Consider the following 27,813-nt stretch of genomic DNA (forward strand, 5'->3'; position numbering starts at 1 on the left):
TTACGTAGCTTTGCTGCGAGTGATCACATGGCTTCATTGCTGGTCCCAGCCTGGAGGAATATTACTGACTTTATGGGGAGGAAGGGGAGCAGAGAGGCTGATTCTAATGCCGGAGAGCTGTAAGCCAGAGCGATAAGTTTCAGCTGTGCTAATGAAACTTGATGGCATGAACGTGAACATAAAAAGATGCAAACACAGTCAGTATGTCAAAAGGCAGTTGTTGTCACTTAGTATGTATGTATGTATGTATATATATATATATATATATATAAAAAAACCTTTGAAGGTTCCTACTACCGATATAGTTGCAGTGCTCATACATATTTTTCAGGTATCAGTAAGTTTTGGCAATCTCTCCAGAATATGAAGGGCGAGGATCTGTGGAATCCAGCTTTTGTTTCGTGAATCTTTTTGGAAGGTTCTCCCCTGTGCTATATTCTAGAAATTGTGAAGTGAAAAGACTAAATATCTTGTTGGTGTAACAGTTTAGAAAAGCAATATTGTTTCTTCCTTTTCTTAAATGGTTTCCAATGGTTTCAGCAATTTTTCTTTTATTGTGTTTTCCCCCCCATTTTGTCACTGAAAAAGTGAAAGAAAACGAGGAAAGTAATGAAAAGGCCAAATGTTTCATTTCCCAGTTAATCTTTTAATAACTTTTCAAAGAAGCCTCATGCTAATTTCTGGAATAAGAGGAAAAAAAAACACTTTTTGCATGTTACTTTTTTTCCCACTTGTGGTATTTCATCCTGTCCTAATTAAAACTTTTTTGTTTGCCAGAAATACTCCGCTTAGAAACTGCAGAAGAAGGTAAGTGTGTGTGGATGAAGAAATGCGGGGAGAAGTGGTTCTTTGAAATACTGCACGGATAAAAACACAGCTCCATGGCGGAGGTTGGGATTTGCCGCTGACTCCAGCGAGGCCAGGCTTGCATGGCGATTGAGTAGCTCGGATGCAAGGTGTCCGTTCCGACTCTGGCATCTGGGCAGTGCTGTCTCGTTCCTGCTTGCAGGAATGCTGAGGCTCTGCAGTCCTCCTCCCTGCACCTTTTGAAGGTCCCTGTGCACAGACTGGGTGCCGTGTGTTGCAGATGAACAGTCCTGGGATTTTCCATGGATGATTGAGAGCTAGTTTTGCTCAGTAGCTGGTAAAAACACAGGGTGCTGCTGGAGTGGGCACAGAGATGAAGACGGCTGATCTTTTGCAGATCAGCAAATGAGTTCAGACCCCACTGCTGTGGTTTTGAGTTTTCAGTCTCCTGCTGTATGGCTGTTTGCAGCAACATCCCAGCTCACCCTGCCCAGACTGTTGACTCTGTTTCTTGTCGTATTCTCCTGCCTATGCCTGGATGCCCAAGACGGATTTATAACTGCCTGCTCTTGTGTGTGACAGAGGCCAGGTTGAGCTCTGCTGCAGTTTGGTAAAAATTGCTGCTTACTCCTTCTATGCTATATTCCTTTCTTCAGCCTTAACCCAAATGCATTGCTTGCAGGGAAATCCCAGCTGTTTCCATGCTTCTTACACTTTAGCAGGAGACTTTTGGGCAAAAAAATCTTTCAGGAACGTTGCATTTCCCTGGTCTCAGCAGATCCTCATACCTGCTCTGCCAGAACCTTGCCAGAGCTTCCCCAGTTGACCAACAGATTTTGATGCTCTAATGAGGAGATTGGTGCTCTAGTCCCAAGTGCTTTCTCTTCAGGGTTGTAAAACTATTGTGTCACACACATTCCTGGTTTTCCACCATGCAGGTCTGACTGGTGTTCATGAGTGAGCTGTATTTCATTTCCACGTCAGGTTAAATGAGAGGGTGTGTGGCAGAGTAGAGGAACCAAGTTGGAGAGTGCTGACAGGTAAGTTGTTTTTTTCCTACCTTTTCTGAGTGTATTCCTACCTTTCCCACCAATGTCACCCAGGTCACCAAAAAATCATCCCTCCATGGCTGCTTGTCCATGGCTGTTTACTCAGAGCAAAGGATACTGAAGGATCCCTTCCTCTGGGCAGCAGATATTCAGCCCCTTCTGGCTTGCAGCCAGCAGTCTTTTCTGTTTGCAAAGCCAAGGAAGCAAACTCTGCTCGCCTGTCCATTGACACCAACCCTGGACAGACAAGTTGTCATGCACAGTCTCTGGTGGGCATGTCTCTCTGTGTGTGCCCTGGTGACGAGCTTGTACAGCCCTGCTTTCTCTTTGAGGTGCTGGCCAGGAGCCAGGCCCAGCTGTGACGCTTTGCCGTGAGCAGAGATGCATCGTTTGCTGGTACCTCAGGAAACAAATACTGTAGCAGACTATTGCTATTGTGTTTGTTTTCCCCAGTTGATGTCAGGGAGGAGAAGGCACATCAGGAGAGGATGACTTCACAGGGCCACTCTGGGAATCAGTCGCCCCCTCCTTGGAGAGAGGGCTGGAAGGGTGCCCAGGCACAGTGTTGCCAATTATGTCTTCATCCTTGTACCCCGTTACAGACTGTGTTTACAAATGCTGAGTTGATGCTATTCAATAGAGTTGATTGGCTCCTTGCTGATAATGTAGCTTTTGGTTGCTGCCAAAGCGCTGAGAGCATCTCAGTTTATTTTATATTGTGGGCCGCAGCGTTGGGTCTGGATGGCTCTGTAGGAGCATAAGAGGTGAAAGGAAAGGAGCAGGCAGACTGCCTATTTGGTTACTTTTCTCTAAGTAGAGTATGAATTAACTTCCTGATGAATGAACCCAGTACAGTTGTTTCTGGACCCCACAGCCCTCTGAGGTATTTCCCCCATGTGCAGATCTGGTGATGGACTCCAGGTGTGCCTTCATGTTGTTCCACATGCTGTCTCTTACCTGGGAGAGCTCCCCGGAAGCATAGGGCAAACTTCCCAGCGTAGCTCAGCTCAGCTCCCTTTGGCTAAATCAGTTCCTGGAGAAATGAATCTCGACCTTATCATGCTGTGAGATACCACTGCAAACCACAGCAGCAACAGGACAGCGTTTCAGAAATGCTCCAGTTCAGTTCTGCAGTGGTGGAACAGCTCCACACAGGCAGAACCCATCTCCTGCTAGCAGAGAGACGTGCTGAAAGACTTTCTTCCCTCATTCCCTCCCTCCCCAAGCAGGGCTGCTTTTGCAAAGACAAGAAGACTCAAAATGGCTTCTAGGTGTCTCCACTGGAGTGCCAAAAATGCTTTAAAGCATCTGTTTTGCATTGGGAAAGGGGAGGAAATGCAAAATGGATGGTTCTTTTAAGCAATCTCACATGAAACACTGAAGGACAGAGACAATTTTGCCAGCCCCATTAGAAGAGTGCTGGCCAAGGCCTTGGGGAGCAGCTGATGGTGCTGTGGAAGGTGACTTGCCTTCCTTGCTTCGTTCCAAACTAGTGCGAACCAGTACTGTCTGTCTGGAAGCCTAGTCACACTGACATCCTGTAGTGCTGGGACTTGAGCTAAGAGACTTCTCTTTGAAGCCAGGATCAATAATCTGTGTTTGTGTGTGGGGAGGAAACAAAAAACCCAAAGCAAGAACTGCTCCCCCTTCTCTGCTTCCCAGGGGGGCTAAAGATGGGGCTGAAGTCTTCACTGTGTTTAGGTTACTGCTTTGAGAAAAACAGTGAAGATTTCTAGCAGTGTATCTTCTCAGTAACACACCCATTTCAATCGTGTGGTTAATTATGTTAAATAATTATAGGATTTAGATCATTCACACTTAGCTTTTTTCGTGCCCTGGGTAATCACGTGATGTGAAGTACGTGACTGGGTAATTAGGAGAGGTGGACTCCAAGCCCAGCTCCACCATTGCCTCAAAGGGGGCTCTAGGGCGCGCTTCTGACCTGTGCCTCCCTCTCACTTCCCCGTCCATCCCCTTAAGATGACGGCATGGTCTTTTCTTGCGTGTTGTGGCTTACGTAGTCAGCACTGTGAGTTCCTCAAGTGGGAGATAATGCAGCAGCAGCATCCGGGCTGCTCTGGGGGCCCTGGGAAACTGGTGTGTGGCTGGGAGCTGTTGCATCTTGCTGTGTAATAAAACCCTGACACACCTGTGCAAATTTCCCCATAGCCTGGGGCTTGGGTGGAGGAGTATTGGATCATTAAATCAATCTACTTAAGAGCTATTTGAAGATAGAAGATGTGAAATCAGGCATATAAAATGGCAATCATGTCTAGACTATCCCCTAAGTATCTGCTTGTCTCTAAATAGAGCTGCTGTTTGTAGTGACTGTGGTTCTTGGCTTCTGACCCTGAAGGGACACGCAGAGCTCTTCTGCTTGCTCCTGCAGAAGCCTAGGTAAGCCTCTGGTCCATCACGGCAAAGGGCTTGGAGCTTACCCCTTACCTGAAAAGGCCAGGATGTCACTTGCATTTATGAGCCTGAGGGTGAGCTCAGGTTAGTGGCTCCTGTTAGGACAGGACCAAAGGAAGCCTGAAGAGAGGCGTGTGGATTTGAGACACAGATTCCAGGTGCCAGTCTCTGTGTGCTGGTCTTGAGGTAGATTCAGTCCTGCTGTGTAGAAAAACTCACACAGATTTTGGAAAGGCCTGGAAGAGAGAAAGCTCTGTTTAAGTCCTTCAGCTTCTTGGATTTGTACTTTGTTCTGGCCTCCTCTTTCCTCTGGACTGAGATCCTAAAGAATTAGGAAGGAGACTGGGCAGGAGAAAAGCCCTTTTACTCTGAAAGGAGCCATCTGGTGAGTTTACAAATGCCCCTGCTCTGACCTAGTGCATCAGGGAGCTTCCTTAGTGTATTGCTGCATGCAGCTAAGAAGGCTACTCTGTACAGCTTACTGCCTGTGTGCATCCCCCAGGGTTTTCTGTGTTGCTTCCTTGCGTTCCCTTCCTAGGGCATGAGATAACTCCATTGCTTTGAGAGTTGAGGTCGTGCAAGATCTTTTCTTTTGATAGTCAGAACTGCAGAATAGCAAGCTAACTGTAGGAGAGATTTCACGTGAGAACTGTATCCTGCAGCTCCTCATTGAAGTACAACAAATCCTACCTTGCAGCCAGGGGGTGGATCAGATCCTGGGAGCCACAGTTTTTCCTTGGAGATTTATGCAGATCTGGAGCAGTTCCACGCATAGTTCCCAGGCTTGGGGCCACTGGACTGTGTTGGTGTAAGGGCTAATGGGAGCATCCAGATTTTGGCAGAGCATCATAGTCCTTCCCATTCAGAAGGCCATCAGCTACTAGGAGGATGAGGAATCCACATAACCTTCCTCTTGAAATTCCCTCTCTTTGTTTTGATGTAGAGCATGGCCGGAGACTGACTTTATTGGTGAAGAGTGGTATGGATCCAAAGGCTGTTGTTTTGGCAGTGATTTTAATCAGCCAGGTATTGGGAGCATAAGTCTGGGGTGGCTGTGGGGAACAAGCCGTGGTACTTCAGTGGGTAAAGCCGCCCCTAACACTGTCCTGTGCTTCTGAGCATGTTTCATAAAGCTCCGTTTCCTTCAACGCTGCTTGCTCCCTCCATACAGCTTGTTATACTGCTAATGAATCACTTAGCAGTCCTGCCTAGGAGACAAACAGTGCTGAGGCTAACATGACATTATCTGCATTTTGGGCTGGTAACCAGGGTGCTTGCTGGAGGGCTGTAGCTGTTGCGCCTGAAACCCCAAAGCAATTATGCAATGTCTGCTAAGCAGCAAGGAGTTTGCCTGGATCAGGAGGCTGCTTCATTGCCCACAGAAGAGACCAACAGCAGCCAGTAACTGATTGCTTCTTATTGCTGAAGTATCAGTGATTTTTACCAGTACTTTCTCCTCTTTGTAGCCATGGCTCTGAACACTGAATGCAGTGCTGGAGTGAGGGAAGGGGCAAAGACAGCAGGCAAGGTAAGGCTAAGTGAAGGAGCAGTATTTTTCAGTGGAAATAAGCAGAATATTGGCAAATTGTTTTCCATCTGTTTCACTGCTGACTGCCTTCCATGTCTTTGTAATGATATGTCAGACTGGAGTGTTTCCCTTTTTTTCTGTGCTCCTGTTTGCATGGCTCCAGGTTGGCTTATAGATCTTTGCCCCTCCGTGTGTGTGTGTGTGTGTGTGTGTGTGTGTTTGATAGCCCTGTGTCTCAGTACAAGGGCAGGCAATCAGAGTAGACTGTTTTTCCCTCCAGAGTCCTGGCTGTTTTTCCATCAGACACTGGTGCTAGGTTTGCTTTAATTTGAACATCCCTCCAATGCAGAAGGAATGAATCCTTCATTTTCACAAATGCAAATGCTGGTTACCCATCGCTTCTCTAAGCGATATTCGGCAAGTGCTTCCTTCTCTGTGTTCCTGCCGCCTCCTTGCCGTTCTAGTTCAAAAGCGCCTCTCAGACTGTAACATCTGTTATCTTTAGCTTTACAGCTCTGAAACATGCGTTGGCTTAATCACATGTTTAGCACTGCTGACTGTGGTACGTGTCCAAATATTAAGTAACTTACTGAGCTGGGGCCTAGCTTTGACTGATGGGATTAGGACTATCAGACTGTTTCTTTCCATTTAGGTCACTGAGAACGTTTAGGTAGACAATTAAAAGAAATGCTGTCCTCTGTAGCCTGCTGGGGGGAGAAAGAGTAACCTGGAAAGCATTTGGTTGAAAATTTGATTGAAAAAAGATAAAGTGCAAGTCCACTGGTAATGTTTTACTGGGCCTAAAGTTAGTTTAAGCATTTTGCAGTAGACCAGAATTGACTCCACATGGTTGACCATCACTACCAGAAAATGGAAGGAGCAAGAGAAATTGGAGGAAGGGCTACAGACTGGATTATGCACGTATATTGAGAAGAGAGTTTTGTTAGTTCAACTGTGTGCAAGCCTGCTCCAGCAGTCAAGAGGCTGTTTGTGTAGTGGCTCCTCCCAGGTGGGCCATTCACAAAATCCCAGCAAAGTTGCTTTGCTGGGACCAGCTGACCCAAGTGGATTGCCTTGTCCTCCCTCCTGTCTGGAGGGCAGCAACAGTGTCCGAGCTGTCACTTCATGTTCTGTGCACGGCAGGCTGTCTGTGGAAAAGCCTTGGGCAAGTGTAACCAGAGAGGTCTTTCTCTTGGACACCAAGGTCCTGGCTTTTTTTCAGGTTTCCTGTTCTTCCCTTTGGGTCTTGGATCTTGGCAGGTGCTATCCTAGGGCTGGTGGCAGCAGAGGTTGAAGGCGTGAGGAAGTGCAGGTGTCTCCTGGAGCAGTGCTGATAGTGTCCCACTGCTGGGCCAGAAGGACTGCTCCGGGGACCACACTGGCTCTGCAGATGTGGCAGGAACCTCTGCCCTGTGCTGGTGATGTGAGCCAGCGCTGATAGGGCTCTGGGCTCCCTGTGGGGAGATCCTCCTTTGGAGGATGCTCTGTTGCCTCTGGTTCTCTTCTTGTCATGACGGTCCATGTGGACTCTCACATCCTTGCTAATACTCCAGGAGAGGCTGGAGTCGTGGCTGTACTCTGGGCAGATGCTGGCTCTTTGGGCAGTGCAGCCAGTGTGGTGTTTACTCCATATTGCTCCTTTGTTTTCTACGTGTCTTGTCTTCCCACTGCAGCTCTTTCTCCCTGGTACTCTGAGGTTTTCCATCTTCTTGGGACTCTCCAGCATCAAGATCTCTGTTCCACCATCAGCTTTTTTCTGGACATTCCTCCCCATTGAGGAAAGATCTGCCTGCTTTCCTCTTTTTCTAGGTGCTAGACCATGTCCACGGTTGTCTTTGGTCCTACACTTGATGTACGGTGTCCTCAGGCCAAGGATTCAGCTTTCCAAGCTGCTCCAGGCCAGCCCTGGCTGGAGCAGCCCTGTGCTCAGAGCTTGGCACCACTCCCCCAGCCTGCCTTTCCAGACACGCAAGCCACCATCTGTGTCCTACACTTGGCTCAGGCCTGCCTTTTCTGATTGGGTCATGTGGGACGAGCAGCGTCTTGCTGGGACAGAGGGCCATTTTTGGCCCTTTAGCCAGCTCCTCCAAAGCACTCTTCGCCTTTGTTGGTCAACACATCTGCACAGGCACCTCTAGCACTGCTGGCTTGGTCCGATCTCTCCCTGATCATGTTTCCTGTGCACAGTTCACCTGTTGAGCAGCTGCTTGTCCTTATTCCCTGACTACATCCAGGGCTGAGAGCCCGAGGGGCTCCAGGCTGTGTCTGGGGTGTCATGACGTGATACCACTTCCCACTGCTCTGTGCTACCCAGCTGGCTGCATCTCCTGCCCTTCGAGAGCCGCCACACGTCCACACACGCAGAGAGGGAAATGAAAGTCTTCACGGTGCCTCTTCGTGCTGTAAACACCATGAAACGACTGGCCCAGCTACACAAGGGAGCCGCCTGCGTGTTTTGGCCTGTCTTAGCTGTCTTGAAAGGAAACGTGTGTGCTTGAGCCAAGATTTCGCTTGGGACTCGGATGAGCTCTAGAGGTTGCTGTCAGACTCCTCTTGCTCAGGAGTGGGGTCACCACGTTGGGCCTGCCCTTCCCTTGCAGGAAAGGGGATGGACAGCCCGAAGGTGCAAAAAATGCCATGGCCGTGACCACCTTCGCTCCCCGAGGCTGAGGTTGGGCATCTCCTGTTAGACCGCTTTAAATCCCGCGCTGTTGGGCTTTTGTGTCCGATTTAGACAGCATGACCGAATACTTGCCAACGGGGAAGCCTTGTTTGATTGTGGAGGATATAAGATGATTCGAACACAAGAGCTGATAGTTTCAAGTAACTAAAACTTAACCTCGCAGTATAAAGCTTTATTGTCTTGCCACAGAAATCCTCTGTCCGGGAGAGCACAGCTGTGAGGAAAATAAATGCTGCTCTTCTTTTTTTCTTTCTTTCTTTCTCATTTTACTGTTTGTTTGTTTTAGAGTCGGGGCCCTTGCGTGGGTTTGGTAAGGGGGAGCGGTGCCCGCGAGCGGCCGCAGCGGCGCGCGGTAGGCACGGGGTGCTCGCAGCGCTGCACAGGGAGCTGCTGCTCCCGGGAGGTTGGTGCGTGCAGGACAAGCTCCGCTCCTGGTTAATCCAGGGAATTAAATCCCAAGCAAAGCCATTGACGTTCGTGGATTTAGTTGAGTGCAGGCCAAATCCCGGCCCCATTGAAGTTAAATGGGGGTTTTATCTGTTGAGTGCAGAGGGATCAGGGCTGAGTCTTGCTACCAAAGGACCTGAGGGGAGAATTAGCTTTGTGCAAGTGATCCCCTGGATCCCAAGAAGGCCCCTGGGCCGGCACCCAGTGTTCAGCACGTCTGCCTTACTAACCTCAGTGGGACCAGCTGCCCTGGCCAAAGGGGAGCACGTGGTCGGGGTCCAGCTTCACAGCGGGTTCAACGTCCGTAGACCACTTACGGAGGCAGAGGGTGTCCTGCTGAGCGTCCCACACCTCGCTGGTGCAAGCGCCTGGCTGGCAGCAAACCCTTGCAGCGTGCCCTGGCACGGCACGGCCTTTCGGCTGGCTGTTGTCAGCGTGCGGGACTTTGATCAGAGACGTGAACTCAGATCAGTTTAAGCTGCCTGTGAAGCCTCATCCTTCAGCTGCCTTTCTGAATGGGGGCTTGCTTTTGTAAGACCATTTTTTGAGTTCAAGCACAATCAAAATTCCCGTTTACATCTACGCAGTAATTATGACGAGGAGAGAAGTGTTTTGGGAGGCTGGAAGGTGCAGTGGGACCCTGCATTGCCTTTTCTCTCAGTGGTATAAGGAAATGGAAAATTAGACAAAAATCGTTGTTAAGCTCCTTGCTTTAGAAGTTCAGGCGCCTACAACCAACTCCTTCCCCTGTCAGCTGAGGACTTTTGGGCCAGGTATCTGTGCTGGCCTAGATTTGAGTTGTGATTGAGCGATCTCCACCCACTGCTCTAAATTGGGAATTTCTTGTGTGTCAGTTCCAGCCCTCACCAACATGCCAAATATCTTCAAATCCAGGTACCTCGAGCAGCAACTGCTACTAATTCTTCAACTGTCTTGTTGAAACCATCTCTCGATATAGCAACAGCTCATTACTGTGTGTAACCAGCGTGAACGCCAGGTTCTGCCAGGATCTATTTTGAATGTTGAGACAAACAGCTCTGGGATAACTTTATATTTGGGGCACAAAACCACTGCCACCAATAGCGTTCCACCCAGGTTGATGTTCGTCTGTGGCAGCTTTGGCATAAAATGGGAAAAAGCTTGGAGACAAGTTTACCTCACTAAATGTGTTTTAAATAGGATAAAAAAAAAAAAGGAAAAACCCAAAAGTAAACAAAATCCAAAGCTCAACTTAGTGTAATTGGCAGCAGAATCTGGCCTCTGCTTCTCATATGGTGATCTAATAGCCTTATATAAACCAGTAAGTTTTTAAAATGCTGTTTTTAAAGCTCCTTTTTCTTCACTGGCTTTGGTATCGAGCAGATCTGCCAGCCACACTGTCAGCCTGTGAGGAAGAGCCTGTGAGAAGATGATGCTCCAGCTGTGTGTTAAAGGTAAATCTGAGCCATGTTTTTAACTTAAAGCAGGTCCTTTGCATGTGGGTTGAGGAGCAGGGCTCCAGCATCCCAAGCATCTGAATATACCTCCAGGGCCTTGCTCGGTGACTCATTTGAGTTGCTGTTTCAGGGCCACCTTGCTGTCCCCAGTGCACCAGGTCCCTGGGCCGGCTGTAGAAATGTCCATCTCTTTTGGTGTTTTGTGGTCATCACCTGCCTTCCCAGGGCATGAGGACTGCAAAGACCTGGCCTGGGTGCCATACTGTCTGAGTGATGCAACTGTGTTACTCTTCAGGCAGTTGTGACTGGGTTTTTGAGTGAAGTGAGGTGTGGTTTTTTTTTTTTTTTTTTTTTTTTTTTTTTTTTTTTTTTTTTTTTTTTTTTTTTTTTTTTTTTTTTTTTTTTTTTTTGAAGAAACTTCCGATCTGGTTGAATTCCTCGCCCACACAAGTCAGCAAGATTTGTAGATGGGATCTTCAGCCAGCCAGTTTTGGGCACACTCAGAAATCCCCCCAGGGAGTTTTTTCAGCCAGGGCTGGGATATTCTTTTCCCACTTTTAGCTATCTTACTGTTAAAAAAAATTCTTTTTGCTAAGTTGTGTTTATTTATTTGGCCAAACACGCAGCAGCCCAGGCATGCATGTGTATATGTGCTCAAATGGTTTCCAAAAGCCACTCCTACCACCCCTGCAAAATAGTTTGAAGATGACACAAGAGTGATAAATATCTGGCCAAAGGGAATGTTTTGGAGTGAATGAGCACAGAGGAGTTGTGAATGGAAACGGCGCTCTTGAGACCAGCAGCTCTGCAGCGACAGTGATTTCACTCGGCAGGAGAGAGAGATAGTGAAGGTGATGCCCCCGTGCCTCAGGGAGAGGCAGAGGTCCTCCGCACCCAGCTCAGGGAAGCCTCTCTCTCAAGAAAGAGGCTTCAATTTATGCTCCGTCTGAGCAAGTGCTTTTGTGCTGGCCTGGATCAAGATCTAGATTTGCGCTTAATGGTTCGTGCCAAAATCAGTACTTATCTTACTGTAGGCTTCCAAAAGAGAAGCACTGCATTGTACTCTGTTGTGAGAATAAACTCTACTGTTCATCAGAGCATAGAACTGTTGTCTAAGACCTTATAAGAAATTCTGCTAGTTAGGGATTGAAACAGCATCACTTAATGCCCAGAGAAAGCCTGGGAGAGCCTGTGCATACTAAAAGTTGATTCACATGCTAGTAAAGCCCTACCAGTGGTAAGCACGTTTCTAAACAGATGTGATTTTTTTCCTTTGTTCTTGGGATCTAGCAAAGTTTTATTCTTTTTTTGTTATTTTTCAGGCATCTTCTGTACAAGCTACTCAGACTTCTCCAAGGCAATCTCCTGGCCAATACTAACAAGTAGGTGTTTATTAAAAGGATTAGAAAAATGAAGGTTGATATTTGATTCTAAATCCAAATCTTTCTGGAGAAATTTATTTTCCAAACATTGTGATGGATGTGTATTGACTCTTCTGACTCCAACTCCAGTTGCAAATCATTTGCAGTTTGGGCAAGAGCTATGTATCACTAGGTGGGGGTTGAATTTCGGTCAGGAGAAGTTTCCCGGTGGGAAACCTTTGGTTTGCCTTTCAGCGTGAAGCTGGCGTCCTGGGTGGGCAAATCCAACTGTCCCTGCTCCGTGTTCTCCTTGCTGCCTTCCTCGCCCTACTCTGGTAATGTTCCCACGGGCTCCCAAGGCTGCTTGCTCACGGCTAATGATTTTCTACAGGGACTTGGGGTTTCCTCTTTGACATGTGCCCAATTCTGCTGAAAGACTTTCTGATGGTGAGATGTATTAGGCCATCAGATAATCTCCTGTGGGGGATCAGTGTTTCCATGCAACTCCTCCATTGCTAAATGTGTTTAAATTGAGGATGGATGCTGGCTAATGTACAAGATGGAAAATTGCCTAGATAGAGATGAGGCTCATGTGACTCTTCCCTTCTCGCCAGTCTCTGATTTATGAGCCTCTTTCATATCTTTTTAATGCTTGTTTAGATTTTTTTTTTTGTGTTTATTTTGATTTTTACTTAAACATATCACAGTAATAAGAAAGAATTTTGAGAGAAGATCCAGTCCTTTTTGCTGTCTACCCTCAGCAAAGGGACAGCGATTGTTAGAAAACCCCAAATATTTTCCAGATGACTTGCTCCTCAACGGCTATTGTTTTGGGCTCTGGGGAAGCGCAGAAGATCTTGTACAGCAGGCAGCTGTAAACTTTGCTGTGTGGAAAGTACCGTGAATCTGCCACTTGGTCTTCTTTCCTAGGACAGTAGAAATTGAATCTCTGAGCTTTATAGGATTTGTGGTCCAGCATTTCAGCAGTGACCAATGATGCCCAGTCAAAGACATTCAGGTTATGTTGCACTGATGGCCCAAGCCTGCCGCTAACCACACTGTGAATACCCTACCTTGTCTCTGGTCCACCTAGAGCTGTGAGGACCAAGTGGCCCCTGCACCTGGTTTCTCTCCAAGCCCCGATCCTTTCTCTAGCATGTTTGCAGCTCCTCTCAGGATTGCTGATGTCCCAGGACCCCAGCACTTCTTGACTTGAATTTCTAGCACTTCTGTGCTTCCGTTCTTCTCTGTGCTGCCCATAATTACAGGCAACTTCAGACAAAGGACGAGAGGAGAAGAACTGTTTTACAGCACATGGATGGAAAGGAGAGTCTGAATCAGAGAGATTTGGCAGCAGCCAGGTTGAAGTTGTGGTTTGAGCACCATACCGGCTACAGGAGCTGCAGAGCCTCAGGCAGGCCACAGGAACTGCTGCTGCTCCCGAGCCAGGCGTGAGCACCTTGCGCTTTTCCTTGAGGCTGCTTTGCGTTGGCTTCCCTGGTATCAGGATTTCTTTGCATATGCTTTGATCCCAGGATGATTTTTTTCTCATGGGGAGTGTTGCATGGAAACAGTGGGAAGTGGGAATCTGCCCTTTTCACTGAAGGGGTTAAAAGTCTGCTGCCTCCTCAACTCCTGCTAGACTAACCCTGGAAAATACCTCTCACAGTAGAGACTAAATGCAGGACAGAAACTAGGGCTCCTAGGATACAATAATACAAATAACACAAGTTGTTCCACAAGTGGCGGAAACCAGCAAAGCCTGGTTTCCTGCAGGTTTGTGTCTCCTGGTAAAAGGTACGTGTGGATTCTCTGTCTGATAAAAGCTGAACTCACGCTGCAACTTTCCCATGGGGCAGCAGTGGGATTTAGTCCTTATCCGCCACCTAACTCCACCAAATTTAAACTCTATTTCTGTAATAACTTGGAGCCCGCATACAATGTGGGCAAAACTGGCCAACTAACACGAAAGAGAAAGAATGGGAGAGGAGGGAGGTGCAGAAAGTATAGTTGTATAAATCTTACTTTTCTTAGAAAATAAAGTTTTAAAATGAAGGATGCAGACAGAGCAACCTCTTGGGAAATTTAACAAGGTTTCTGTTGATTTCTGTTTAAAGCAATGTTTTCCGTAGCCTGTTTCACACGTCCTCTTCGTGACGTTGATCGTTTTGACTGTGATTCAAAAGATAGAGGCGCTATGTGACACTTAAATGTGAAACATGACAAAGCTTTGGGTTGGAGTAATATCGGCATCTCAGGTACTTTGGGTCCATGAGTATAAGTGAAGTTTTGTTTAGCAGTCTGGGTTTGGGCCTTCATATCAGAGAAATGTGTCCAATTTCCTGTTTCAGCCTGGACTTGAACATTTTGGTTGTTCATCACCCCGACAATTCTTACCTGAGATATTTTGTGATTGACAGATGCTAGCAGAGCCCCACCACCTTGCTCTCTACTGCAGATGGAGTAACACTGTCAGCTATGTGCAACGCAGGGAAGATGCAGCTGTCTGATAACCTGTTTCTGGCTTGCTATTCTAAAAGAATAGTAACTGGGATTTTTAAGAGTGTTAAGGTGCCCGAATGCCTTTGTTTCCCAAGAGGATCGCAACCATTGGTCTGAAAGATCAGAACGTGATTGTTCACCCCAAGTAATTGCCTAACTTGTCCTTTCCACTGGGAAGCTGCTAATCTTCTTACTGCCAGAGTGGGAACAGATCCGAAAAACTGGTTTGGGCTGTATTCTGCATTTTAACACCTTTTTTTTTCTGAAGGGAACATATAGTGCTTGCCTTCTATAAGAGAAGACAAAGACTGGAAATGACCTGGGGGAAGGAGGGAGCAGTATCCTACTCACCAGTGGCTGCTGGGTCAGAGTTGGTCTGGGGTGAGGGAGCAGTTCTGCCCTGAGGCTAGTGTGTTTTAGGGAAATGTGCTATCAAGATGCTCAGCAGATGCAGCAGAGACTGATGCATGCTGGACCCTAAGGGAGTAGGACCTACCACAACAACAGTGTTTGCCGTATACCTCTTCTTGACAGCAGTGCCAGCTGATGACGCTGTTCAAGGGGCAGAGGAGTGATGGGGACAAGGCTGGTTTTTAATCCCCCCAGAGACATGCTTGTTCATTTGTTCCTTGTGAGGATGTGAGGGTGGCTCTTTTGCAATGTGCTAGTTGGGGGTTGAAGGCAATTGCTGTGTCATCTTCATGAGGGTGGAAGTGGGGTCACTGCTGTCCCCTCATTGAGGGCACTTAGTGGTGATGAGATGCCTTGGCAGAAATTACTTTCTTACGAGCAAGCAGGGGAAAATTGGGCAGCATCACTACTGCTTACACTAGTTTTGACTTAAGGAGTAAGAATAAATCCAGTCCCCAGCTATCTCTGCTGGCCCTGCTGGGTGCTGAGATTGCTTTGCTTTAGTAGGATGCTACATCTGAGCTGTGTGGTTTGCAGGAGACCTGGAGGAGGATGACACAGTCTGAGATGACTAGTTATTGGGAACACAGTAGACATTACTGAGGTGCTTTGCAAGATTAATGGGAGGAGAGGACAGGGTCTTAAGGTAAACAGAATGAAGCTGGCAGATGACTGCGCCATCTACACGCAACCTTGTCTAAGCCTATTTATATAAATCATGTGAAACCCAAATTAGAATTTCATCCATCTGCTCTGCTGTAAATTGCTCTTCCACTGTCAAAGCAAGCCGAGAAAGCACTCCTAACTCCGTAAGATCTGCCTCAAGCATGAGGAAGACATACAAGTCACAGAGCTCGTGGGAGGGCTGAAGTGCCGCACGTAGTCGTGGGCTTTGAGGGAGATTGGTTTCCAAGGGAAGAGCGCTAGGCAGAGTATGTGAGGTGGGGAGCTGCCTAAAGGCCATGGCATTGCATGACATCCTGGGGCATAACTGAGAGGAGAATGGGGGTCTGAAGCCATGGCTCAGCAATTTTGTGTATCCTGCTTTCAATGTATATATATCCTGTAACTGGCCTGGCCTCACAGAGGGGGTGTGAGATGAGCAGCTCTCCTGGCTCACAGTTGGATGAATGTTTTTGTAAGATTTTAGGCCTGTACTGCTAATAGCTGTCCCCTTTGCCCTGGCTTCAGGTGTTGCTTGTCTTTTGACAGAATAAAAGCACAAAGCCAGCATGACCTCAACAGTTTGTGCTCAGGCTAAGACACATGAGCTCTGCAGATCCATGTCAAATCTGTGTGCCTTCCTGATCTCTGCAATGGCAGGATCACAGCCCAAGCATCTCATGTTGCAGTGCGTGGCAGCGAAGATGTTTGCTTTTTAATGACTCAAGGAGCATTTTGGACCAAGGTGGTAGCTGGCTTATAAGAGCAAGAGCAGGCACACCTTGCTAACCATGCTAGCCTGCCTGATTCAGCTATCACCTCCTCCTGAAAAGGCTCACCAAAGACTGTGCGGGATGTGCTTTCACCAAATCCTCAGCACAGATCCTCCAGTAGGCAGTAATATCTTCACATAAAAGGCGAACCAGGAACAAATGTGGATGTTCAACAAGCAGCCTTGGAGGCTTCTCGCTATGTGCAGGAGGACAAGGGCCCACCTCTGCCTCACGTATGACATGACCAAGTAACGTCTGTGGGTGGCAAATGAAAAAACTGTGCAAAACTGGCTGCCAGTCCCAAAGCTGGCACCCACACGCCAGGGTGAGCTTGTATCGATTTAGCACAGTAAAGGTAGGGAAATGCTGCTGTCTCCTGTGCGTTCCAGTCTTTCTGTGTTTCCTACTTGTTCTATCTGCCTGCTTCTAGACTTTTTAGCCTTTCCTTCTCAGGGAGACTGTAATGCAGTGATTTACCCTGGAGATAGACAGTGCTGTGCTTGGGATAGCTCTCTTGGCCCCAGGCGGGTTGCACCAGAGGCAAATGTGGCCTAAGTTCTCTGACTAACTTCACGCGTGGTCACTAAACTTGCCAGGCATCTGGGAACATACTTATCCTATGAACATCCTACTGATTTCCAGGTTCATGAGTCAAGGTTCTTATAAAAACTTAGGCAACTTGTGACCTAAAATATATCTGTGTGCATGGGAGACCAGTGATTCTGCGAGGAGGAAGCTGTGAATCGTCCGCTGCCCTGGGAGTCAGCACGGGGCTGACCCAATTGCTGAAACAGTGATTTCTAGGAAACACTTCTGTCTTCACACTCGAGTGGTCTCTGATTAAGACAGTGACTCACTAAGGCATCTTTTGAACCCTCTAACCAGGAGTGTGGAGTTCTGGTCTGGGCTGTCTTAGTATTTAGTGCTTTTCCTGTCATTAAAAGCAAAAATCTTCATTTTTTTTCCTCCCTGCCTAGAATTGAGAATTTCAGTGAATAGTTTGGGGGTAAACAAGCAAAGATGACACTGTGGAGGAACAGTTGGTCAAGTTTGCAAGAGATGGATCTAGATCTAAATATGGAACAGCCTCACTGGTACAGAGCAGAAGGAAGGCAGCATATGTGTCTGAGCAGTTGGATTGCTGCATGCTCTGTTATATTTCCTTAACATCAAAAGTGTCTCTTCCCTTTTTCTTTCCTTTTCAACAAAACAGGAGGAGAGGCTCATGAGAAGTATTTGCAGGCAGAAATAGGGCAGGGATTACAATGAGGTTGTGAAAACCAGCCTTGGCGTGACCCGCTGGCAGAGGGAGGCAGATGCATCTGGGCGAGAAGTTGCCCTCCAAGGCCGAGGCAAGGACCCTCTGCCCACCTCCAGCAGAGCTCCTCACGGCTGGCACAGGAAGCTGGTGCTGCGCAGAGTGCAGGGTGAATCTCCCTAGTTTCTTCTCACTGCTGCATCCAGTGCTGCACGAGATCTCAGCCTGGGGGGAACACCTTTTCCTGGGAATGACCTCTGTAACCCTATCCAGACAGATTGGAGTGCTGCCAGGTTTTGGCACCAGTGGAGGAGCTGCACTGGGCTATGCATCCTGCGAAGCTGGAGACCTGGGAGAGAGAGAACATCCGTGGTAACTGTCTGGAGACCCTGTGCACCGCTTACCTTTTAGCTGAGCCTCCAGACACCGCAGAGAAGCTGCCTTTTCCAGATGCTCTGAATTGGGCCCTCAAAATGTGTGTCTACTCTTAAGTCCCAGGTCATTTGTTTGTACAGAGAAGCTGTTTGCCTCTCGGGCTTCCTTCTGAGAGGTGTATATTCGCACCCAGCTAGTGCTTCAAACAAGTTCCCTGACCCCTCTGACTGCTGACAACAAGTCTGCAAAGCAATTAGGGTTTCCTTGGAATATGTTCATTGCTGGGAAGAACTGAACAAGAATTTAATTCTGCCTCTCATTTCTGTGGCTGACTACTGAGAGCACCAGAGCCTGGGCAGGGCGGTGGTACGTCAGAAAGAACACGCTATCGGACATGCATTGTGGTCTCATCGGGTTGTTTCTGCTCTCAGTGAGCACTGGAGGGAAGTCCACACCCCCTTCGACTGTGAGGGTAAAGCTTTCTGGACAGAGAATGCTCTCGTTGGGCTTCCATTCTCCGAGCTAGAGGCAGGGAACTAGGGAGAGAAAGCCAAGAGAAGGACATTGCACAGCTGTGGGTGCAGCGAGGCAAAGCAGGCAGCTGCGGCAGGCTGGCATGCTCGGAGCCGGGCCGCCCTCAGGCACGCGTGCGTGTTCACCTGGTCTTGGCTTCTTCTGCAGCAGGAACGGCCGGATGTCCTGGGCAGGTCTGGCCACCTCTCAGGTGGAGGTGGAACAGGAGTGGACAGGTCTTTCTGTTAGGCTGAGGGACATTTTGTCCCACAGGGAGCTTGCAAACTCCTCTTTGTGAAAACAATGACTTCTTAGGTGAATTTGGGATTTTTTCTTATCTGATGTTACCACTCAACAGTAATGGCTTAGAGCCACAGGGAAGGAGTTGTTTGGCTTTTAGGCTGTATTCATCTTGTTGGCATGTAATGGTAGGACATTAAGAGCTCCTAGATTTGGGAAACGGAGGTTTTACCTTGGACTGGAGTCCCCAGGTGCTAAACCACTCTAGAGCAGCTTCTTGTTCCATACTTAAGAAGTTTGGAGGTAGTGAATTGGTGTATTACTTTCAGCAAGTCTTTGGAGATGAGCTATCTACAAGTACTTCGTGGGCTGCTCTGGCGGAGAACAGAGCAGAAGCCACTCTTCAAAGGCACGGGCTGGTACTTGGGTCTGGGGCAGGATCCTCCCACTGTGGTGTGCCCAACAGGGAGGGCTGGCAGGCTGTGCTGGTGCCCGGTGGTGATGCCTGTCCAAGCATGCAGGGTTGTATGTACAGTCTGTAGTTCACTCGCTCCAGACGACTCAGCCGGGAAGGCTGACAAGCATCTTCCTCCATCCATGTCCTCTCCTGCACCACTGCTCACCCAGCACAGCCCCAGTACCCCAGCCTGTGCTCACAGCTGTCGATTTTGTGAACCCATGGGTCAGGGGCTGCGTGGTTGATCACACAAGGGAACACCGTGGGACCGTTCAGGAGGCTGGAGCTCTTATTGTGGGGTGCTATGGGCTTTGCACGCCTCCTTTTGCTGGTTTTCCTCACATGTAAAAAGAAGGGGTTGGAATAAGACAGGGAGGGAGATGACACTTCCCTGCTCTTGCAAAGAGCTCACAGATCTAGCAGCAAAAGCGGTTCTGCAGTGCCGGAGCTATCAGTGTTCCTGGCAGGGCCGGCAGAGAGGGATGGTGCTCTGCACAGGCTGTGTGAAGGGAGGAGCTGGCAGACTGGGGCTGGTGCGTTCATAACGTCTGTTTTTATTCTAGAGCCCTTTGGATGTAGGCGAAATGAGTTTGCTGCATCTCTAGGAGCTGCTGGGAGCTGATGCCGCAGTGCAACACTCATCTTGCGCGTGCTGACGTCCACAGCGCTCAGCAAGAGAGACAACTCCAAACCTCGCTGACTGTGTCCCTCTGAGCCTCACGTCGTTCCTGTGCCACAGACACGGGTCAGTGATGGTGCAGGGTTCAGCTTGGGGTGCTTCTGCCAGTCTGTGGCATCCCTGCCTGTCAAGGGGTGGACTGGGACTGAGAAGGGCCAGGGAGTGAGAAGAGGGGAACAGCCTCTGCCTTGCTGCTCTGCCTGATCTTCCTGCTGTAGTGGTGCTGGTGGGGAAGTGGGAGCCGAGAGGTTCCCTCCTGTTCTGCCAGCCCTGTTCAGCTGTAAGCACCAGCCTCTCTCCCCTCTCGGAGGTCCTGGTCGCTCTTCCGTCTCCACTCCTCAGGACACACTGCTCCTCTGCTTGAAAAGCATAGCATGGTTTCGTGCCAGCACGTCAGTCCCAAGCCTGGCCTACAAGCCTGCGGGTTTGAGTGGTGGAGCTTTGGGGACTGGCTGAAGCAGAAACTGAACTCAAAATTCATTTCAGGTGTAAATCTGTCTCAGGCTCTGGGTGCTGTTATGACTTTGCCCTTGCGCTGTCCTGGCCAAGAGGAGGCTGTGGTGTTTGGGAAGTCTCTCCAGGCTGTGCTTAGTTGTGTGTGTTTCCCTTTATAGAGATTAGACTTTCCTCAGCTTCAGCTATTAGTGTTCCCATAACTCCCTCTGTGTGGGTGTGCTTGGATCTAGGCTCCCAGTTAACAGCGAGACCCGGGGAGGTGGGTGCCCAGGGCCAAAGCTAACAAACGCATCACCTTACACTTAGCTCTCCAGTCCGCTAATGAATTGGGACAGCCCTAAAATCAGAACAGAGCCCATTTCATTCCAGCTCACACCTCCAGCCTGCTGCCTCTGCCAGAAGTCATCAGGGTGCAGAGAGCAAGCCTGGAAATATGTAAACAGTGGTTTCATCTATATTTAGAAGGAATGGCTGCAGAGCTGTCTTCAATGCATTCTTTGCTATTAAATGCATCTAGCACTTTCCTGTTCGCTTCAGCTCCTCTGGAGGGTGCTGTGTTAGGGATCCATAGGTGACTTTTAGGGAGAGGAAAGGACGAGCAGAGGGCTAGCCTACCCTAACACTTTCATTTGGTTTGCTATCTTTGCTGCAGCCGTTGTGAAGGAGCCATGGAAGTCAGGACTAGACTGGGAATCAAGGTAACTTCTAGGACCTCTGTGTGTGTTGGCCTCCTCTCAATTGCACGTAACAGGGCACTGCCCCACAGGTCTGTGCGGGCTGGTGGGTAGTATGCTAGTCTGCAATGCAGGAGACTTGGCGTCCTCCACTGCCCCATCCCTTTCCTTCTCTTTTGCATCCACCCAGCATATCCTTCACTAGAAGGCTTTCAGGGCGTGAGCCTCTTCTTAAGCCACCCAGTTATGGGGTTGGTTAGTCTTCCCTGTTCGTATGAAAGAAAACAATACTGGTTTGAATGTGAAGCCACACACTGGAGCCTTATGTCACTGCAATCGCAGAATGGCCATTTAAACAAATGCTTTCTCATAGCTCCCCAGCAAGATGGTCTGACATGACTGAGCAGGGAAAACTTTTAACAAAGAAATATTGGGTAGTTAACGTTGTCTAACCAATGCCAGTGAAGGAAAAACCAGGTGGTATGACCAGGAGCTGGACGTGAGGTGGGGGTGAAACACAGGAAAAGGCAAAAGGGTGCTGCTGTTCAGCATCCTCCCCTGCAAGCTGAGACCCAGATCACCAGGAGTCTGGATGATCTCACCCCATCTCGGCGTTAATGCCAAGAACAGCGCTATCGCTATCGATTGGACATCTGCATGGCTCTTAGTAAAACTCCCAGGGTCTCTCCTCCCTCAGTGCCCAGGATCGCGTGTAAAATCTGGCCTGGACTCTTCCGTAGCTGCTCCAGCTTCAGTTGATCCAAGGTCCTACTTGGGAGACGGGGGAGGTTCTCTCTAGCCCGCTGCAGGCATCACAGCGCTCTCGCGGAGCAGCCTGGCTCCCGGCGTAGATTTGCAGCTGGATCTGTGCGTTATGCAGAAAGTGGCCCCCACTAAAAAGTCAGCACTTGCCAGCAAATAACGTATGTTTTATCGCTTGGTTTAATTGTCTCAGAGTCAGTCTTTCTGATCTGCATTTTAGATCAGAGACTCCAGAATCCTTTAGCCCAGGCGAAAGGGCTACAGAGAAGAGAGGAAAAAAAAAAGAAAAAAGAAAGATTAAAAAGGAAAGTAACCCTGTACAGCGTGTTACAGCAATGCTCAGTGCCTGGGGGTAACACTTAAAAGTTTGCTTTCAGGTGCCTCTTCTATCCCATGAAGACCTGTGTGAAAATTACTGAGAAATGAAGCGCCCAGCTTGCTTCTGGAGGAATAATATGCTGTTGCTAGAACCTCAGGCAGACCATTACTTGAATGAAGAGTCTGAGCACGGTGCCTGAGCTGCTACATTTACATCCTTGGATAACGGGTGGAAACTGATCCTGGTTCGGTTATCCAGTTCAGAGCTAGTTCCTAATGCTGACCATGTGAGTAAAAACAGATTATATAGGAGTCTAAGTGCTTTAATCATGTGCAGTACAGATAGTTGAAGTGTTCAGATATAAAGAAATGTTTCAAGCGCCCTTTGCAAGCTTGGCCTGGCCAAGCCTCAGAGTCCCTTTCACACTCAAACTGTGAGTTTTTATTTCATGTAATTTGAAATAATTTTGTTTCAAGGGGTAGAAACAGAGGATTATAAAAACAGAATTTTCTGAGATGTAAAACTGTGGTTTGTTTCATGGTCTTGCCTTATTCATTTTTATAAGCAGGCCTTTAATTCAATTTGACTCAGTCTCATTTCTCCCTCTGCTCTCCCTGTGCAATTCAAGCCCATTTGTGTCTAAGTTACTGGCAACTAGTATATCAAGTTCTAGCCAAACATGTATTAAAATAAAGCTGCAATCTGCTGAAAAACAGGTTTTAAGATGGAAACAAATAATTAGAAACATACAAATTAGTGCATGTCTGACAACAGGTTCAGCTCTGTACATATTCAAACAAAGCCATAATCGCAGGGTGCAAATGATTAAAAACAGAGGCAGTAGCTGAATATTAGTTTTAGTAGGTCAACAGGAAAATATTTTGGGAAGGGACAAACTTGGGAAGTTTTTGCTAAGGCTGGGCACCCGGAATTGTGAATTCTAGTAGTAATACTTTGAGGGACTTCTATAACACATGGCTTTCAAAAAACTGGGGCCTGAAATCTACTTATTCAAGCTTTTGTCTGAAGCCGTTTGGGCTGCTGCCTTCCTGCCGATGGAACTGAAAGCTGAGATTCCCACCGGCGCCCTGGCTAGGTGCAGGGGCGTTCTGGAAAAACGCAAGCTTTGTCAGAGAGCAGCGGGAGGACTGACACCTCCCGGCTCTCCTTTCTCCTTCCCAACGCGCTAGCAGAGCACGCAGCAGGGCATGCGGCAGGGCAGGGAAGGTGCAGAGTGCTGTATTTCCCTCCCCCTGGGGATATTTGGCACTGAACCTGTCTCACACCAGCCGCTCTAAACCGTTCTCAGCTCCTGCATCCGAGGACGCCTGCACAATTTGGAACGGGAGGGCTGGTAAAGCGCAGACCTGGTCTTGCCTCCAGATCTATCCCTACCTTTCTGATACTGCCCTGCTGGGGCACCAGTCACTTCAGCGGGGAAGATTTGGAAGCTTTTTCTCTGTTTTTCTCCCTTTGGTGTTGGGTGTTTTTATGCGTACAGGTTCAAACAATCTGGCATGACCTGGGACTGGGCTGCCCCCGGGGGCTGTGCAGGGGAGAGCCTGGGGGGCGTTACGGCCTCGAGCCTGCGCCCCTTGGCCGGGGGGAGGAGAGCAGGTCCCTGGGGTAGTTTTCTAACAGCAACTGGGAACAAATTGATTAAATATTCTTTTTCCTAAATTTACGCAGGCACTGCTCTGCTGAAATTGCGGAGTGCCCGTTTCTCTTTGTGTGTGTATGTGAGCAAGCAAGGCATAATAGCAGCAGGGATTGTTCTTATGCTCCCATTGTTATGGAAATTGCCTTAGAGACAGTTGCTCTCTCTCACATTTTTAGAAGAGCAAGTGAGCTGCACAGCAGGAAAATAGCTATGAGGGGAAGAAAACCACCCTGCAACCCTCCCAACGCTGTAGCTTCCTCTAACGTCAAGGTGGCGCGTTACCAAGTCTTTTGGTAGAGATGGGATGGGATGTATGGGTGTTTCTTAGCCTGTTAAGGAAGAGAAAATGAGTCTCTGGAGGAAAATCCCCTTCTGCGTCAGTCTCCAAGGAGACTCTTTGGGCTGCGTTGCTCGGCTTTTGCTGCGCACCCGGAGTTTGGGCAGAGGCTCACGTGTCCCACACTTGTGCCTGAATCACAAGGGAGTCTTTTAGTCTGCTGGGGGTGTTTCACTAGTGCCGCTGGTCCTTCATTAGGCAAGCTGTATGTTTTTCCTACCTCTAGATAACCACTTTCTCAAAGGTGTTCAAAGTTGTGCACTAGAAACGATGTCCTCCAGGGAGCTTGAAAGAAAGTAGCCCTCTCCATGTTTTAAACGCATATTCCTCTCCATTGAGTCCCAAGGGAAAAGGCTTTTAATCCTCCAAAACCTCACAGCTTTTTGACAGCAAGCCTGGAAGCCATGGTAATTATATTATGGTCAAGGTTGGACAGCAGGTGCTTCCAGGTTTCCTGCCACCAGCCTGGTCACAGAGCCCTAACCGGAGAGGAGTTACCTGGACTTGCCAGGTAGCCCAGAAAGGCAGACTGTCTCTATAAGCTGCCTAGTGGCAGGGCAGGTGGCCCATGCTGCAGGGGATGAGGAGAACAAGCAGATCATTACCCTGAAGGGTAGGAGCTCTAGGAGGTCCTGGGACAGCTCAGGAATGCCGTGGAGTACAGGGAGTCTAATGTGAGGACTTGCAGACAGTGATTCAGACTGCTCTCTGAGAGAGGGGATGGAAACTGTAGGAATTCGGGCAGGTTTCCAATGGAAACTTGTGCAGTGCTCCATTTTTTAAAATGCCCTAGGTTCTGACAAAGATTCTTCAAAAGGGGCATGTTTCCATGAAACATTTACACTTCCTTGAATTGGTATCCTCCAAAGAGGAGAAAAAGAATGTTTCACTGGAAAACTTCAGCTAGCTGTGACCATTGCAGTACAGATAGATAGCCTTTCCTTGCTCTGTGACCATCTCGGTGGTCTTGTTCTGGACTGGCTGCTGTCAAGAAAGAACATGCAGGAAAAGTTCCTCTTGGTCCTTTGACCACAGGTGCATGTTCCTGTTTTGAGAATGACCTGTCATCTGAAGGGAGGGAATTTGGGTCAGTGAGGAGTATTAGTGTGGGGAGGTGAGGGTGGCCCACCTCACAGACAGTTGCACTGTTCACCTCTCATTCGAGTTGAAATGTGTAGAGCTTCCATGTCAGTTTTGGTTGAAAAAAAAATCAACTATTCTTGACCAAGTTACAAACACAAGGAAGGTTTGCATATCTCTGGCTTTACCTGTACTTAACACTAGCTGCAGCTGCATTGCTGCCTACCTTGAAGCAGGGACAAACCTACATCCCTGTGTCCAGAAGCTCAAAGGGAAGGAGCTGCCTGTAAAAGGGAAAAACACCGATCTAGTGACCTTTGCATAACTCCTGCCCATGGTTCATTGCGTGACATGTGAGGAGTGATGCGCTAGGGCATATGGTCATAGGAGTGTTGGGCAAAGCAGATGAATTTTACTCTTGCTGGTGGAATAGCAGGCTGAGCCATGGCCTGTCCTTTCTCTTTGTAGAAGTCCAAGTTGGCTTGCATGGTGGTGCTTCATCAGGAACCTTTGCCAGGAACTCTCCAAGGACAAGAAATTTGCCTCCAGTGCTTTTCTAACCAGGTGGTGAGTTTGGTCATGGTTTAGCTACTCTGGGGACAGTTTTGCTGCCGATGGTGTAGTAACTGAGCCAGAGAAGGGTGGAACATACAGCTTTTGGGGATTGTGCTGGGAGTCACAAGCTGGCCAGACACCCTAAACAGCCTGATCCATGCTGGCCAGATGGGGCTCCAGCCGCAGCCTCCTCCCTGCAGCCCCCAGGGTGCTGCTTGGAGCTGCCCGCAGCAGGGTTGAGAAGGACCAGCATCTGTCCCACTCCTTACTCTTTTGTCTTTGGCAAGCAGACTGCTTTTAATATCTGAAGGCTCTTCAGACTCTTAGAGCTGAGTGGTGTTTCATAAAGTACTGTGGTGTCATGCTGCAAGGAGGAATCTGAAGCCACTGAATATTTCATCTTCGCTCTAGCAAATTTTCCAGCTTTGCAGCCAATACAACTGAAGAATATTTCTCCCTGGACCTGAGAGACTTTTTATCCAAAAGGGTCCCACTAACTCCAAACCCTCAAACCTCAAGGGTCAGAGCATGAGATTAGCGCACCCCTCCCACTGAGGTTCTTTTGAAGTATATGTTTCAGGGATCAGGAGAAGGGTAATTCTTTTGTTTTACATTCTGAGTCTTTTAAGCTTCTTTTACTTCCTTTTACTGCATTATCTACTGCAGTTGCAATGGTTAGAAGCCCCCTTTATTTTGTTTGGTTTGGTTTCAATGTGAAAGTGGAGCTTTCTGGGCAGGTGGCTCAAGCCTTGCCACAGGGCCATAGGAACTGACAAGCCAAGACTGTGCTTAGCTATAAAATTCAGACGCCTTAGGTTGGTGTCTGGCTGCCTTAGAGACAGATAGCAGGGAAATGCACATTAATATTTATCCTGGGCTAAAAAAACTAGCAGAATGGAGAAAAATATACAAAGTAGGCCATGAAAACAGAGTTTATGAACATCTGAGATCTGTTCCTAATTAATAGCAGTTCCCATCCCAGAAATCATGCCATTCAGCAAAAGTTAATCATCTTTGCTCATACATACAATACATTTCAAGAGAGAATGAGTCACTCTCATTGAAATGTCTAATGTTATGAAATCCAGTGTGGCTGATGTAATAGATCCAGCTAAGCTCTTCAAACTGGCCAGGAGCACCAACAGCAAAACTCAGCCCACAAATAAATTTACTTCACTGAGTTTTGCTTGTTTGTACCAGGGCTAGGTTTGGCCTTTAGTTACTAAATCAAACTCCCACAAGAATTGGTTGGGCCTGTGAATGGGGAAAGGGCAGCACAGAGGGATAAGCGGCCGGCGGGAGGGGTGGCAGGGGCGCAGCGGGTGGCCACCTGGTAGCCCGGTGCTCCTCGGCTCCTGGAATGGAGTGCCCCGTTGCAAGCAGCGGGCGCAGGGGCGGGTCGGGCACAGGACTGAGCCACGTCGCGGTGAGGGCACCGGGAGGCGCTTCCTCCCGCGGCTCCGGGCTGGGGCACGTTGCGGACGCAGACTCCGTTCTGCCGGCTGCAGGGAATGCGCTTGGGAAGGGGAAGGCGCGGCGCAGAGGTGGTGGCCCCAGCCCGGCCCTTTGCGGCCGGTTGCTGCACTACGCACACATCTGGGTAGTGATTTCAGAGGCTGCAAGTGTCGCGTGATGGCAGACTAGCCGGGGCAGCGTTTGCCCCCAGCGTCTGGAGCACAAATCCTGGGCAGCAGTTCCTGCCGGCACGTCTCGGCCTCCCGTCAGCCTAGGAGAAAGCAGGAACTGCCCCGCTCTTTCCTCTCCAGAGCCGGCGGAACAACTCCGTACAGAGGCCCTAATCTGGCAAATATTTTGGCGTGTAGATAACTTTTCTGGCCTAAGCAGATGTGTCGGAGTGCATGGGACTATCACTTTAATCACCTCAATCTACGTGTTTAAACATTCACAGACCAGAGATTTATTTTTCATTTCTTTGTTCAAAGAAGAATGTAGGTTGAATTCAGCCTTAAGATTATGCTTTGATATCAGCTGTTCCCTCTTAAATTAAATATTATTACCTGCAAACATTTTCTTTTAGCACTGGGAGCCGTTTGCTTGGTGTACTTTGTTTAAATGTCACCATATGAATTACTGAAAGTAATTTAAATATTTAAAGACATATACCACGAGTCTAATTTTATTTTGAAATACTGAGCCAGACTTACAGCTGATGTGACAGATAACAGCTCAGCCTGCCATCTATAGTTCCTGTCCCAGTTCTTTAAATTAATAATTTGCATCTCCACCACCTTTCACCCAACAAGTCTGGGCTCTGAGATCATTTCACTCAGATTTTCTTCTTTCTGTGGGCCTCACAGCCTGTCTGGGATGAGCATGAGTCTAAACAAATGCAGCTGACGTGGTCTAAGCCCTGTA

General features: G+C 48.3%; 1 protein-coding gene across 5 annotated transcripts in view; it reads left to right on the forward strand.

Moving 5' to 3' along the window:
- Positions 1 to 667: 667 nt before the first annotated feature.
- The window catches only part of LOC146597276 (uncharacterized), a 39,643-nt gene continuing 12,497 nt past the window's right edge, over positions 668 to 27,813 (forward strand). For 3 of the 5 annotated variants that reach the window (XR_014895545.1, XR_014895544.1, XM_085302503.1), the window contains exons 1-8: positions 1,668 to 1,847; positions 5,212 to 5,294; positions 5,735 to 5,796; positions 10,289 to 10,359; positions 11,685 to 11,744; positions 19,479 to 19,660; positions 21,864 to 22,091; positions 25,351 to 25,449. Coding sequence is in view for 2 of the 5 variants with exons in the window: in XM_085302503.1 (XP_085158629.1) it covers positions 25,369 to 25,449 (81 nt within the window). In the remaining 3 variants the exon portion in view is untranslated. Of the gene's footprint in view, positions 808 to 1,667; positions 1,848 to 5,211; positions 5,295 to 5,734; positions 5,797 to 10,288; positions 10,360 to 11,684; positions 11,745 to 19,478; positions 19,661 to 20,702; positions 20,749 to 21,863; positions 22,092 to 25,350; positions 25,450 to 27,813 lie in introns of those variants that run through there. The other 2 variants (XM_085302502.1, XR_014895543.1) reach the window with 2 other exon arrangements.

The sequence above is a fragment of the Rhea americana genome, unplaced genomic scaffold, assembly GCF_003343005.1.
Source record: "Rhea americana isolate MKP2758 unplaced genomic scaffold, rheAme1 scaffold_19, whole genome shotgun sequence".
Lineage (NCBI taxonomy): Eukaryota > Metazoa > Chordata > Aves > Rheiformes > Rheidae > Rhea > Rhea americana.